This window comes from Borostomias antarcticus (assembly GCF_949987555.1).
Source record: "Borostomias antarcticus genome assembly, chromosome: 21".
Lineage (NCBI taxonomy): Eukaryota > Metazoa > Chordata > Actinopteri > Stomiiformes > Stomiidae > Borostomias > Borostomias antarcticus.
In genome coordinates this window covers 18,476,297-18,491,769 of record NC_140254.1, presented here as the reverse complement: position 1 = coordinate 18,491,769, position 15,473 = coordinate 18,476,297, and the positions used below count along the sequence as shown (strand labels likewise).

General features: G+C 49.0%; 1 protein-coding gene across 1 annotated transcript in view; it reads right to left on the bottom strand.

Annotated features, from left to right (window-relative positions):
* Nucleotides 1-1,945: 1,945 nt before the first annotated feature.
* Nucleotides 1,946-15,473, bottom strand: part of pvrl2l (PVR cell adhesion molecule related 2 like) — a 54,094-nt gene continuing 40,566 nt past the window's right edge. Inside the window, exons 3-6 of the mRNA XM_084455744.1 lie at nt 7,169-7,295; nt 6,563-6,620; nt 5,813-5,899; nt 1,946-5,351 (exon numbers count right to left, since the gene is read on the bottom strand). Coding sequence (XP_084311870.1) covers nt 5,112-5,351; nt 5,813-5,899; nt 6,563-6,620; nt 7,169-7,295 — 512 coding nt within the window. The 3' untranslated portion in view covers nt 1,946-5,111. The remainder of the gene's footprint in view (nt 5,352-5,812; nt 5,900-6,562; nt 6,621-7,168; nt 7,296-15,473) is intronic.

Sequence of the window (15,473 nt, the reverse complement as noted above, 5' to 3'; positions counted from 1 at the left end):
TTACTAATCAGAGTGAAACGAGGACAGAGAGTAGTCCAGTGCAGAAAGAAACCAGGTATTGGAGGCCTTTGGTAAACATTTTATTGGACGAGACAATAAAAACATATACAATAACAAGTTTCAGAAAAACATACACAATAACGAGTTGCCCAAAGAGCATACAAAATGAAAGGTCTGTCAAATGAATACAGTACAAATAATAACATGAAAGGCAAAAGATAACGACATAATGTGATTTCCAGTGTTTTTTTTTAGCATCCATCATCCTTGAACATCACTGAATGTAACCCACTTGGGGTTTTTTTCCCCATCATTTTCTCAGGCAGGAAGGAATGTGAAAATGAACATGCTAAAAATAAAATAACGAAGGCACGTCTGGCTCGGTGATGAAAAGCAGCAGTGAATGAGAAGCTAGAGAGAGAGGGAGATTGACAGAGAACAGAGATGGAGGGAGGGAGGGAGGAAGAGAAGAGAAGAGCCCAGGTCCTAACAGACATTTTATCACCCACAATATTCACAGTTTTGATTTTTGGCATCGGAGATATGAAGGTGAAGAGGAGGTAACTAGAAGAGGTGGAGGTGAGGATGGATATCTCGTTACTTAACACCAGCTCCTTGCCTGGAGGGAGTCTTGGAAGCGCCGACCAGGCTGAGCCAAACACAGAAGCCTCTCTTTAATCCAAGGTATACTTGATTTTGTTCAGAGTTAGCACCCTTGGGAACACTAGTTTCATTGTGCTGGGTTAAGAAACGTGTGTGAAACTGCTGCTGTGTTGGTCTCTGAGGCCTCCTCATGATTGTCAAAATATTTTGTTATTTTGAGGCTTTTTGGCAATATGAGAGAAATATGAGAGAAAACGGCAACGTGATATCATACAGGGAAAAAAATAATATATAATAGTATCAAAACAAGAAACATCGGTTTGAAAAATGAGAGAAATGGAATCATGCTATTACAATAATACAGGTGATTGTCTGTAGCTGTACCAATTCTTGCGTGCCCCAAAGCCATGTGACCCTTTTAACACAGGAGAGGACATTACCCAGAGCTCCATGCAACAAGCATGGACATTCCCTTTAAAGCCTCCTGTGGGAGAGAAGGTGTCCGGCCAAGCCGGTGGGCTGAAGCATGATTGTCACATCAGAAACGTTAGTATTGCCAGGAGCAGGGATGTTGAAGACTATAGTCCTAGAGAACAGTGGAGCCGGCAGAAAACGATGCTTTCTAGTGACTTCTCTATCTATCCACCATGTATTTACTGAGCCGCTCATCTATCTGTCTGTATATCCATCAATACATATTGTGTTTTATCTAAGTGGTACATGTGCTTTAGCTCAAGCCTTGATCTCTGTCTCTTTTAACTGACCAAGGCCTGCTGACCAGCTGGGGTGAACTGTCCGCCCATCAGCCCGCCAGGATCAATGACCTCAAAGGCTTGTGCCACTCAAGCCCTTTGGCAAACGCAAACCCCTGATTATGTTTTCACATATCTTAATAACGATTTGACATCTCACATCTCTCTCCCTCCCTCTCTCTCTCTCTGTCTCTCCCTCCCTCTCTCTCTCTGTCTCTCCCTCCATCTCTCTCTCTGTCTCTCCCTCCCTCTCTCACAGCCCCCCCCCCCCTTATTTTCTTCTCTTTGTCTATCTTTGCTATATTGCACTCTGTGCTGACAGGCCCGTAGCCATGGGGGGCTCGGGTGGATTGAACGAACCCCCCCCTCACGACCAAAGGTCCAGAATTTAAGACAAAAGGTCCCCCCCCCCCGCCAACAAATCACCCAACATTCAAAATAACCTGTCCGCAATCCCCCCCCCCCCCCCCCTCCCCTCTCTGTCAACAAATCGCCCGACAATCAAACCTGTACGCCCCCCGAATCGAAACGATACGGTCCACCTTTGGAAAAAACGACCCCCCCCCCTCCTCCACAAGGCTGGCTACGGGACTGGCTGAGACCACTACGCTACTGTGCTTGAACAGGATGATAAGAATGGAATGCTGGGAGTTCTTACGACATTCAAAACTCAACATTCAAAAACAAAAGGCCAGAGACTCCAACAATAAGCCTTGTTGGGAAAGTGTGGCCCGACAGTGTTGACAGAAGCCTCATTGGGAAAGTAGCCCGACAGTGTTGACACACGTCACCAATCATGCCATGCAGAGTTTATAAGCAAGAAATTCCACACACTATTATTGATTAAGATTCAAAACATTAGCATCGCCCGGACAACCTCAATATATACCCATTAAAAGTCAAATATGGAAACTGCCACCTGTACACAGAGGCACTGGAACACCGATACTGTTTTTTTTTTATGTGCACATGATATTTCACCAACAATATATTAATCATCAGTATTATTTACAGTGTTGATCATTGGCACTGTTTGACCTCTATTGAAAAACCTAAAGATGTGTATTCGATTTTGTTCATCAACAACATTTTGCACAAACAGTTTTTGTATCAGTTACAGAAAAGGCTTGGACTCAAATACAAAATATGAAAAATATTTTCTATATGTCGAATAGTCACCATACATAACATGTTTATAACCACATAAAATGGTCGGTATGGCAGTAGATTCCAATGTACACTGTGTATTTTGACATACTGAAAATACATTCCTTATATTTTGACATTATTTGATAAATGTTGGCTGCATTATTTATTGTGCTGAGGGGTGTGCACGCACGCACAAACACACACACACACACACACACACACAACAAAAGCTGATGATTAGTATGTGTGCGTGTTTGCTGTGGACCAGAATGTCATATTCCATTAGGCTACCCTACTGTAACACGCAGTCTGGCCATGCCTTGCCATTTACAACTGATTATGAAACACAAATCAAGATCAGTCTTAAAGGGTTCCACATATGCTAATTTAACCTACCTTCTATCTCTACCTTTGGTCCCGAAAATGTGTTCTATAATGTCCTTTGGTCTGAATAAACATGTATTTATTTATCAGGGCTATTTTAGTACCCCCCCCCCCCCAGGCTGAATTGACTTGATTCAGAGTATGCTAATTATTTATTTAAATTAGTTCCCGCCAGGTAATGTTACCGCCCACTTTGCTGTTTAGAAAAGATGGCAGCTAATTTGGTTCCTTGCGATTTTGACCCGCCTCGCGATCCAGAAAACGACCACCACCAGCCGTTAGGGTTCGGGTTACTACCAACCAGCAGCCGTTAGGGTTACTAACAACCAGCAGCCGTTAGGGTTAGGGTTACTAACAACCAGCAGCCGTTAGGGTTAGGGTTACTAACAACCAGCAGCCGTTAGGGTTAGGGTTACTAACAACCAGCAGCCGTTAGGGTTACTAACAACCAGCAGCCGTTAGGGTTACTAACAACCAGCAGCCGTTAGGGTTACTAACAACCAGCAGCCGTTAGGGTTACTAACAACCAGCAGGGTTGCCACCAGGTGCATCAATCAAATGCATCGATTCTATTGCCAGGTGTCATTACAGCGATGCGTGTGCAATTTCGAAACAGGATGATGACGTTGCACAGAAAAAGGTCTATAGCTTAACAGCAACTTGTTGGCTAATGTACCCGAGCCTTTTTAGTTAAACCAGGAGGCTAAAATAGCAGTCACATAGGCTGTTATTACCAAAATAGCAAATAGGCGAGCCAACTGTAAACAATCTAAGTGCCTGTTAGAATAATACTAATTAGCGCGCCGGCTACAACAGCCACCATCCACACACACACACACACACAAAGCACAACTCAGCCACCATCCACACACACAAAGCAAAACTCGTGTTTGGTATTTCTGTACTTACAGTTTCAGCGTCTTCACGAACAGTTGCTTCGTTCCTTAGAAGCAGGAACTTTGCAAGACCTTGTTCAAACTGGCCGAGATTTATGAACGATTCGCGAGTAAAGTGCGCAGCGCACACTAAGAATGATTTAGGAAGGGTTTCGGGAATATTACAATTATAAATAAAATTCAACCACTTATTTTTTCTTTCATCGCGTGGAAGGGAGTGGAGAGGCTTGTTTGTTGGAGAACAGCCAAGGACATGGCACCGTTTACCAAATTACCGTAATGTCCATCCTCGTAGGAGAGACTGGAGACGCGAGGCAGGTAAATGATAAGGTGGCCTACGCAACAATCTAAATATGCTAATCAGGGGCGAAGTATGCAAATTCTAAAAAAACGTGACGTCAGGGCCCCCACTTCCGGAAAATGAAGCAATTGATAGGAGGGGGGAGGAGCGCTCACAGGCAATACAGAGAGAGCAGCGAGTGTTAGGAATTGGGACTGGGCATATCAGTAAGACTCTCAAAAACCGAAATGAGGGTGAAAAATACATTTTCGATTGAGTTTAGCATATGTGGAACCCTTTAAATCTTATTGTCATGTTGCACAGTTCCAGAGCATTGAAAGACTGTGATCTGATCTGACTGACTGACTGACTGACTGACTGACTGACTGACTGGCTGACTGACTGACTGGCTGACTGACTGACTGAATCCTGACTGACTGACTGACTGAATCCTGACTGACTGACTGACTGAATCCTGACTGACTGACTGACTGACTGACTGACTGACTGGCTGACTGACTGACTGACTGACTGAATCCTGACTGACTGACTGACTGACTGACTGAATCCTGACTGACTGACTGAATCCTGACTGACTGAATCCTGACTGACTGACTGACTGACTAACTGACTGACTGACTGACTGACTGACTGGCTGACTGACTGACTGACTGACTGACTGGCTGGCTGACTGACTGACTGGCTGACTGACTGGCTGACTGACTGACTGAATCCTGACTGACTGACTGACTGACTGACTGAATATATCTGAACATCACAACATTACAGTAATCTGCAGAAGCAGCTGGACCGAGGCCAGCGAGACCTTGGCCAGCTGTCATGCTTTTTGTTTTAAACTAGACATTGTTAGATGAAAATGATAAACAATCATTGTTATTCGGAATTGAATAGTTAGATAGATATAAGTAAAAGGCAAGGCAGGGGGAGGGTGTGTGTGTGGGAAGGGGGGGCCGGGGGGGGGTCTGTGATAGGGGGCCCTGTGATAGGCTGCCTGTCAGGGGTAAGCCGCAGCCCCTCCCTCACACGCTACACGTACATGGCGGGCGACACGAAGCTGTCGTCACGGGAGACGGTGGCGGAGGGTGACTCGGGGGTCACCTCCCCGTCGCCGTGGTGACCATCGCCGGGGGCGGAGTAGGGTGGCAGGGACTCATGGGAAGGCTCGTCGACCTCGTTGTGATACTGCAGGGAGTCATCCATCCTGGTGGGGGCGCCACCATTGGCCGCGCCGCCCGGCGTGACCTCGTCGTCGTAGGCGTCCAGGTCCTGGGGGAGGAGCCAAATGTTTTATTGATTCTCAATCAGTCATTATTGGTATAGTTATTGATTGATTATGGAGATTCAGTCCTTGGCCTTCATGGAGTCAAGTGGAACACAGTGTGAATGAAGATGAATTACTGTCCTTCTAATGTTCAGAGAACATGGTAGGAGAGAGAGAGACGATGGCTGGAGAGTTTGTGTGCAGAGCTGCCATGGAAAGAGATTGTACTATGTGTGTGTGTGTGTGTGTGTGTGTGTGTGTGTGTGTGTGTGTGTGTGTGTCCGAAACCAAGATGGACTGTGTGTGTGAAGCTAAGATGGAGTGCATGTGTGTATGTGTATGTGTGTGTGTGCGTGTGTGTGTGCGTGTCTGTGTGTATGTGCGTGCGTGTGTGTGTGCGTGTGTGTGTGCGTGTCTGTGTATGTGCGTGTGTGTGTGCGTGGTGCGTGTGTGTGTGTGATCTTACAGTGACAGGCTCTCCACTGGTTTCATAGTATATGTGACTGAGGGGCTCCGTCTCCGTGGATACCGGGGGCTCTGAAGGCTTGTTGAGCTAGGGGTCACACAGAGGTCAGCATCAAAGCAACACACATACACACACAGCTCGTCATTATGACTGACACACACACACAAACCACACACATACTGTAGACTTATCTAAGAGTGAATGTTAGAGAATCTCACATACTGTACAGTACAGTACAGTACAGTACACACACATCTATGGCAACTTACACACACATCTATGACAACATGCACACACACCCCTTATATCATAAGTTGCGTCAAAAATTATTTGAGAGATGTAAAAATATTGATTTGATGTGGTTGAGTGATGCAGAGAGACTAAAATGGATGTTTGATCAAAGGGTATTTACACTTGCAGAATATTTACAGAAAGCTTGGGACAAACGAACAAAGATAACTTATATGTGATGCATTTATTTAGGATTCTGATGAAAGACTGTTATTTTTATTTATCTATTTTCTGTTATTGTTTGGTATACATTGCATAGCTTACAAACCGCGAGAAGTGTATGTGATATACTGTAGTTAATTATTGTTTATCGTTTATGGTGTCTTATAATCCCGTAAGGGATGGGTCCTCGGACATGACACGAAAATAAATATTCATTCATTCATTCATTCACATCTATGACAGAACAGAGGAGAATCTAGCCCAGACTAAGGAGTCCTGATTAGGCTGACCACTCACCATCTCGGTTGAGCTGCCCGTCTTCACTGGGGGAGGGGGCTTGTGCTTGGGAGGGCCACTGATTACAATGAGAGAGCAGGAGAGGGAGAGCGAGGGAGAGAGAGAGAAAAAAAGAGAGAAATGATGAAAGGATAAGATCGATGAGACAGAAGCCAGAGCCTTTTGCAGCTGGCGTCCTTGTATTAATGCATCTCCTGGACAGAAATCTTTAATCGCCTACCCAGTTTGTAATGATTCCAAAATCTTAAGAATGTTATCTGAACTCTCTGTCTGCAAAAGCTTACCGACCAGACAGACATAACCTTTCTCTCTCAAGGTCCTTGTTATCCATTTTCAGACGCTCATCATTAGTCATAAACATTCTGACAATGTTTTGTCTGGCATTTGACGGTTGGATATGGGCCCAGCTCTGGCTGGAGCCCCTCTGGAATCATAACATTACTCTTCAACAAAATGGCCGCTGGCTAGTCACTGAGATCCGGATCTTTCCTCAGGTAAGGGGGTAGTTCCCTTATGGATCAGACCCAGTAGTTTCATAACACATAACGTAGACCAAGGGCGCCCCAAACATCTGCCCACATCTGCATGCAGGTCCGGCTCACTCACTCGGCGTTCATCTTGCGCTTGCGGAGGAACAAGACGACGACCACTGCTACGCCGATGGCGACGAGGGCGAAGATGATGCCTCCGACGATGGGTCCGGTCGACGAGCCGACGGCGGGCTTCTGCTTGACTGCGTGTGGACAGGGAGGGAGGGACGGAGGTTGGGAGACAGGGTGACAGGAGAAGAGAGACAGAAGGACTTTCAGTTCTGCGGCGTCAGCTGCATTCACCCCTCCGAGCCGCCGTCGTACCGAGCGCCTGCTGTGCCCACATTCACACGCTGCCATAATACCTCTGCTTTAACCCAGCTGAGTGATTCACACACACCACACACACATACCCTAGCCACGAAGGAGATAACACAAGGAACTTAACAAGCTATTACTGAAGCCGAAGTAGGCAGGGGCAGTAAGGAGACACAAATAAACCCCTGTGCTGTTTATTCCCTGGTAGACAGCTCATCACAGCTAACCCACAACTCACAGCTCCATTACGACTGTGTTTGTGATTTTCAGAGGGCACCAGGGTGTCCAAATTAAAAGCTGATCATTACTGTGTCATCATTGCTTGCTAATAGCAGGTGGCTCGCAGTTATGCTGCCACTAGGGGCGCAGGAAGCACACTGATGAGAATAACCGCGGGGGTGCAGTCGCGCTCATTCGCCACAAGGTGGTGCTCCAGAGCAGGTTAGCGGGACACGGCGTTACAGCAGGTGAATAGAGAATGAGAATACAGAGGAGGATGGATGACTCGGGGTTCCCGGATCCTCTCACTACCAGGGTCGCATCCAGATGAGGGCGGATTCGTGTCTGAGGGCCTCCGCGGGGAATGAACTCCGCCTCCAGCTCCAGCCTCTCAAACGAGCTCAGCCCCAGAGCCGGTTGATAAATCAGCCCAGCTGCACTATAGACTGGGCTCCAGCTCCAGCTCCAGCTCTATAGCCCCAGCCCTCCGGGAGAGGAGGGAGTAGAGAATCTAGGCCAGAGACCGGTCTTAGAGATACGCCCTCACAACTGGAAAAATGACTATTGCCAATAATTTATGATCGCCGGGGCCTTGGGATGGAGAGAGAGAGGGGGGGGGCATGAGAGGAGAGGAGAGGGGGGGGGGGATGAGAGGAGAGGGGGGCATTAGAGGAGAGAGGGGGGGGGGGGATGAGAGGAGAGGAGAGGGGGGGGGCGCATGAGAGGAGAGGAGAGGGGGGCATTAGAGGAGAGTGGGGGGGGGGGCATGAGAGGAGAGGAGAGGGGGGGGGGGCATGAGAGGAGAGGAGAGGGGGGGGCGCATGAGAGGAGAGGAGAGGGGGGGGGCATAAGAGGAGAGGAGGGGGGGGGCATGAGAGGAGAGGAGAGTGGGGGGGGGCATGAGAGGAGAGGAGAGGGGGGGGCATGAGAGGAGAGGAGAGTGGGGGGGGGCATGAGAGGAGAGGAGAGGGGGGGGCATGAGAGGAGAGTGGGGGGGGGCATGAGAGGAGAGGAGAGGGGGGGGGCATGAGAGGAGAGGAGAGGGGGGGGCGCATGAGAGGAGAGGGGGGGGGGCATGAGAGGAGAGGAGGGGGGGGGGGGCATGAGAGGAGAGGAGAGTGGGGGGGGGCATGAGAGGAGAGGAGAGTGGGGGGGGCATGAGAGGAGAGGAGAGTGGGGGGGCATGAGAGGAGAGGAGAGGGGGGGGGATGAGAGGAGAGGAGAGTGGGGGGGGGCATGAGAGGAGAGGAGAGTGGGGGGGGCATGAGAGGAGAGGAGAGTGGGGGGGCATGAGAGGAGAGGAGAGGGGGGGGGATGAGAGGAGAGGAGAGTGGGGGGGGGCATGAGAGGAGAGGAGAGTAGGGGGGGCATGAGAGGAGAGGAGAGGGGGGGGGGGCGCATGAGAGGAGAGGAGAGTGGGTGGGGGGCATGAGAGGAGAGGAGGGGGGGGGGCGCATGAGAGGAGAGGAGAGAGGGAGGTTAGAGGATGACGGAGACGAGTGGTGGCCAGCCTGTCATTGAAAAATCTTTATTTCTCCTGGCTGCATACTGTAAACACACAACCATAACCACACACACACACACGCACACACACACACGCACTCAAATATAACCATATCCCCCATAGGCACTTAGCCATTTATTTAATGTGACATATCTTAGGTATAGGTACTGCAATTGTAACGCGCTCCCCATCCAGTTGTTACACTGGCCCGGAGCGCCATTCACACACCAATGGCGGCAGCTGCCATGCAAAGCGCTTGCCTGCTCATTGGGAGCAATTTGGGGTTCAGTGTCTTTGCCCAAGGACACTTCGACAGGTAGTCAGGAGGAGCCGGGATTCGAACCACCGACCCTACGATCACTGAACGACCCGCTTCAAAGTTTACATTAAAGGCATTTGCTATTGACTCTCTGCTGATATGTTCTATAGGTAATCTCTGCTGATATATTCTATAGGTAATCTCTGCTGATATATTCTATAGGTAATCTCTGCTGATATATTCTATAGGTAATCTATGCTGATATATTCTATAGGTAATCTATGCTGATATATTCTATAGGTAATCTATAGGTATATTCTATAGGTAATGACTCATGTTTCAGCATCAGAAACGGGGAAGGGAAGGGGTTTGCTGAGTACATGAGCTAGAGGCTCTCTCTGATTGGCTAACAAAAAAAGGTGTGTGTATGGGCGAAGTTAGGGTGCGCCCCAAGGGGTTGGTAGAGAGGGAGCTAACAGAAGGAGGTAGAGGGAGAGAGGAGGAGCGGTGGAAGAGAAAAGGAGAGGAGAAGAGAGAAGGAGAGAGAGATGAAGAGGAGAAGAAGAGAGAAGGAGATAGGAGAGAGAAGGAGAGGGGGATGAAGAGGAGAAGAGGAAGAAACAATGAGGGGGAGAAAGAAGGAGAGGAGAAGAGGATAGAAGGAGAGGAGAGAAAGAGAGGAGAAGAGGAGAGGAGAAGAGAGAAGGAGAGGAGAAGAGAGAAGGAGAGGAGAAGAGAGAAGGAGAGGAGAGAAGGAGAGGAGAAGAGAGAAGGAGAGGAGAAGAGGAGAGAAGGAGAAGAGAGAAGGAGAGGAGAAGAGAGAAGGAGAGGAGAAGAGAGAAGGAGAGGAGAAGAGGAGAGAAGGAGAGGAGAAGAGAGAAGGAGAGGAGAAGAGGAGAGAAGGAGAGGAGAAGAGAGAAGGAGAGGAGAGGAGAAGAGAGAAGGAGAGGAGAAGAGGAGAGAAGGAGAGGAGAAGAGGAGAGAAGAAGAGGGGGTGAAGAGGAGAGGGGGGTGAAGAGAGGAGGAGAAGAAGGGAGTGATGGGAGAGGATGTTGTCAGGTTGAAGAGAAGAATGGGGCATGTTGAAGAGAGTGTGTCCATGGAGACGGACTATCTCTCCAAACAGATGTTCGCACACACGCCCCCCCCCCACCCACACACACACACACACACACACACACACACGCCCCCCCCCCACCCACACACACACACAGCCATACATACTGTACATACACATACACACATACAGTACATAGACACATAGCCTACTGTACACGCATGCACACACATACACACACACATGCGACAGTTACACATCACTGTGACATTTATAAATAGATGTGGAACGATGGAGAGAAAGAGGGGAGGGAGAGGGAGGGTGACAGGGAGGAGAAGAGGGAGGGAGGGAGGGAGGGTGACAGGGGTGGTGAGGTGATGGAGGGAGAGACAGGAGGAGTGCAGTGGCAGGGTTGCAACACACACTCTCTCTCTGTCTCTTGCACACTCTCCCTCTATCTCTAACTCTGTCTGTTTTCCATCTCTCCTCTCTCTCTCTCTCTCTCTCTCTCTCTCTCTCTCTCTCTCTCTCTCTCTCTCTCTCTCCCTCTCTCTCTCTCTCTCTCCCCCTCCAACTTATTTTCCTGCCACTGGCAAGAGAACAAACACATGCTCTTACTAACTCTTCTACTTTTCTCTCTATCTCTCTCTCTTTCACACACACACACACACACACACACACACACACACACACACACACACACACACACACACACACACACACACACACAGGCACACAAACACACACATGCACAGTTTTCGACGGCCATATCATCTCCGCCCCCGCGTCATGTCTTTAAAGCTCCAGCGAAGCATGGGAAGACTATGAAAAAATATGTTATGTTCAATATGTAACCACTAAAAGTTGCTTGTGGCTTTAGCCCCTGACTGCTACCATTAATGTTATGGAAGCTGCTGCTAGTTGTTGTGAGCTCATGAGCTAACTGGCTATCCCGCTCTTATTGTTCTGGATTAGCATTGGAAGCATTGGAACTAATGTGTCCAGGCGACAAGACCTATCTTAATGTATCAGACAGTATGTCATTTCAATTCACAGCTATTTCAGTGGCATGACTAGCTTCCGTCCTACCAGTCCTGAACAGAAACAAGCCAGCCACGCACATAAGCCAGGCTGGACCATCAGTTCTCGACCATCAGAGCCTTTTAAGGACCCATTCAACAGAGCGCTAATGGCCGTACGGAGTGAACTGACGTCCTTCTTTCAATCACCCAATAGAATCGTGCCATGTCAGAACGCCATAGCGTGTGGTAGCCAACTCAATCGGTAACGTGTACGTGTTTCGCTGAGAATATGACAGGGACATACATATTTGATCCTACAGGCTTTTGATTGACATCTGTTCATTTTACGCCACAATAATCTCATCCTTACTTGTCCTAGGCTAGCTGGTCTAGATGGGAGGGATAGGAGCGTCTTCTACCCCATCCACATGCCCCGGCCTCAGTGTGGAGGGGGACTGCTGGGGGTGGGGATGGTCTACCCCCCCCCCCCCCCTCGTTGGGGGTGGTCCAGCCTCCCCTCCAAAGTCTTTGTAAATTGTAACAGCATGTGTATGTTTAAGTTTAAGACTAGCTTTGTATTTTACCAGACATCTGACATTCTAACTCATGCTTCCCACAGCCTGTGTGCATGTTCCTGATACAAATGTAAACAAACTGAACAGTACATTGAATTTTGAAATGATAATGTAATTGATAATGTCTCAGTATACTGCTATTCTCTCTGTGTCCTCTCTAGCTGCTGTAACCATAGTTTTCCCAACCTGGAGATTAATAAAATATATTGTGTTGTGAAAGCAACAATGCACTTCATTACCAAAAGAGTAACTTTTTTATTTATATTATGTGATCATAATGTACAGTACCAGTCAACTACAATGATTAATTTTAGAACAACAGTTCAATACATTTTACATATTCTTACACTATTACACTAGCGATGTTTAATTACTTAATTACAGCACTTTTGTATGCATAGTCCCCCATGCCAATTTCCAGTGCTGCCTGCTGCCTGCTGCCTCTCATACAATAGTTTGCAGATGTCAAACTTGGCCTGTTCCCTATGCTGATCCGGAAGCTTCCGCAGCACGTCTGCAACAGTTTGCCCAAACCTGGAGAGCTCATCGTCCTGCAACATCGGCTTATGAAGCAAGTCATCTTGTTCTTTAAGTGCTGCCGAGTGGAGGGAGAGGGAGAAAAAGAGAGAGAGAAAGTTAGAGAGGGAGGAAGAGAGAGAGCGGGAGAGGGAGAACGAGAGAGAGAGAAAGAGAGAAGGAGGGAGAGAGAGGAGATGAAAGAGGGAGAGAGCATGACTGTGTGACTTCAGGAGCTTTTCCAAAGAGCAGGATAATAGGCGTGTGAAGACAGCATCTGCACCCCCACGGAGGCCTGGCTCCGCTGCGCCCCCCCCCCAACTTAGCTGTCCACAGGAGGACGTCTGAAGACATCACTACCCCATCCTCCCTTCCTCCTCATCCTCCTCTTCCTCTCCTCTACTACCCTGCTGTTCTCTCCTCCTCCACTCCTACCCACCCCACTCCTGTGTTTTCTCTCCCGCTCCCTCCCTCTCTCTCTCTCTCCCTCCCTCTCTCTCTCCCTCCCTCCCTCTTTCACTTTCTCTCTCCCTCCCTCTCTCTCTCTCTCCCTCTCTCCCCCCCCCCCCCCCCTGGGTGTGTACAGTATAGGTGTTCTGTTTGTGTGAGTCTTGAATGAAAATAAACTCTTTCGAATCATATCTATTGCCTGAGATCCCATGTTTGTGTGTGTGTGTGTGTGTGCTATGCTATGCTGCTATGGCTTTCTAGGCATTGAGAACGGTGCTTCTCACAACACTCTCCCACTAGGAGTTCAGCACACAGCCCTTCAACCAAAGGCTGAGCTGAGTGGTTAAAATAGCTCCTTAAATAGCTCCTTAAATCCTGTCAGGTACTTATGGCTCTCTTACTGAGCCAGCGGGTGAGACGCACACACACACACACACACACACACACACACACACACACACTAACACACACACACACACACACAGACAAATACACTTAGAATAATCGTCAGACACTGACGTTACTTACTTCTATGCTTACTTCAGCATGCTTACTTTCACATTCATAATTCATAATATATTAATTGCTTCATATAACCACACACAGGATCCGCAAACTAATTCACACCAAAGACGGTCATGTTTGCATAATTACAGGCCAGAGGAGCTCCCAGTTGGGGGCGGGGCATCATATTATTGCCTCATATTATTGCCTTTGCTTATTATTCACCATCACTGTCTTGCTGTCACGTTGCCGGTCGTTTCGAGGGCATAATGCAGAGTGAAGTTTAGTTTGTGATCCCTCAAACACACACACTAAGCACAGCAGGGTGTTCTGGTGTTCCTCTGGGTGAATATGTAGGGGCGGGACCTATTCCCACCTCCCTTGTTCTCTGTAAAGCACATTGTGTTGCCTCTGTGTATGAAATGCGCTCTACAAATAAAGCTTTGATTTGATTTGACTTGAGGCGGCGCCGCCTGGATAAAAATCACCAGTGTGAACGGTGTCTAACGCCCACTACACCTCTGAGTGTAAAAGTCAAACAGCTACAGCTGTAAAGTCAATGCAACTCTGAGAAAGAGACTGCTGTTATCTAACGGTTTATTTGAGAGCCGATTCACAGTGAGGTGCTGTTATACCGGAGTATAACGCTATAACAGTCATCCATCTTGAATGCTCCAATCTAACACATTAGTACATGGAAGAATCAGCTCATACCACTTAACCTGCGATTTGCACACTTCTGATTAATAATCAGAGCTTTCTATTGGCTGGCAGTTAATATCAGAGATTCCTATTGGCTGGCGGTTAATATCGATGCTTCTTATTGAGTGGTGGTTAATATCAGAGCTTCTCATTCGTGGGTGTTGGCAGCATTCCAATTGGTCAGGTCCCGCATCTGCGAGGCGACCTGCAGTGTGTGTGTGTGTGTGTGTGTGTGTGTGTGTGCGCGTAGCCCTCACTGTGAAGCTGACCTGCTCTCCCTGGGGAGCAATTTGTTTTCTGCCATCCAAATCAGGACACAGACACTCTCAGACCATTCTCCCTGACACACACACACACACACACACACACACACACACACACACACACACACACACACACACACACACACACACACACACACACACAGGACTCTTAGCCCCCTGATGTCCTTGGGATCCCATCGGTTATCTGTCCCCCCACTGAGTGACCTTCCACACACACACACACACACACACACACACACACACACACACACACACACACACTGTACAGGTTAAACCAGGCAGGAGAGTGTAGCAACACTGTCTCAGGGTAGATTCCTACGCTCGCCCCGAAACCCCTTCCTGTTCCCTCGGATCAGAACCTGTCCATCAAAAATCCGGCTCGCTTGTGCGCGCAGAACTGATAGTGACCACAAACGCTTAACTGTCCACCCCCCCCCCCCCCCCCCCCGACGCGAGCTCGTCCCCGGATCTCCAGGTCGTCCCCGGCTGGCCTCTAGTCCAGCTCCCGAGCCGTGACCCCGGCCTCTAGTCCAGCCCCCGAGCCGTGACTCTGGCCTCTAGTCCAGCCCCCGAGCCATGACTCTGGCCTCTAGTCCAGCCCCCGAGCCGTGACTCTGGCCTCTAGTCCAGCCCCCGAGCCGTGACTCTGGCCTCTAGTCCAGCCCCCGAGCTGTGACTCTGGCCTCTAGTCCAGCCCCCGAGCCGTGACCCCGGCCTCTAGTCCAGCCCCCGAGCCGTGACCCCGGCCTCTAGTCCAGCCCCCGAGTCTGTTCACCCGGCCGTTCCCGTTGCCGGGTCGCATCTCACTGGGAAACCGCGTCCTCCTGCTCTCCCAGCACACCCTGCTCTCGCCGCCAGAGCGCCTCTCCTCCCACGCCAGCGGTCGACCCCGCCCCCAACCCCGACTCCGCCCCCGACCCCACCCCCGACGCCCAGGACTCACCAACCTGATTGATAATCATCCCTTCTGT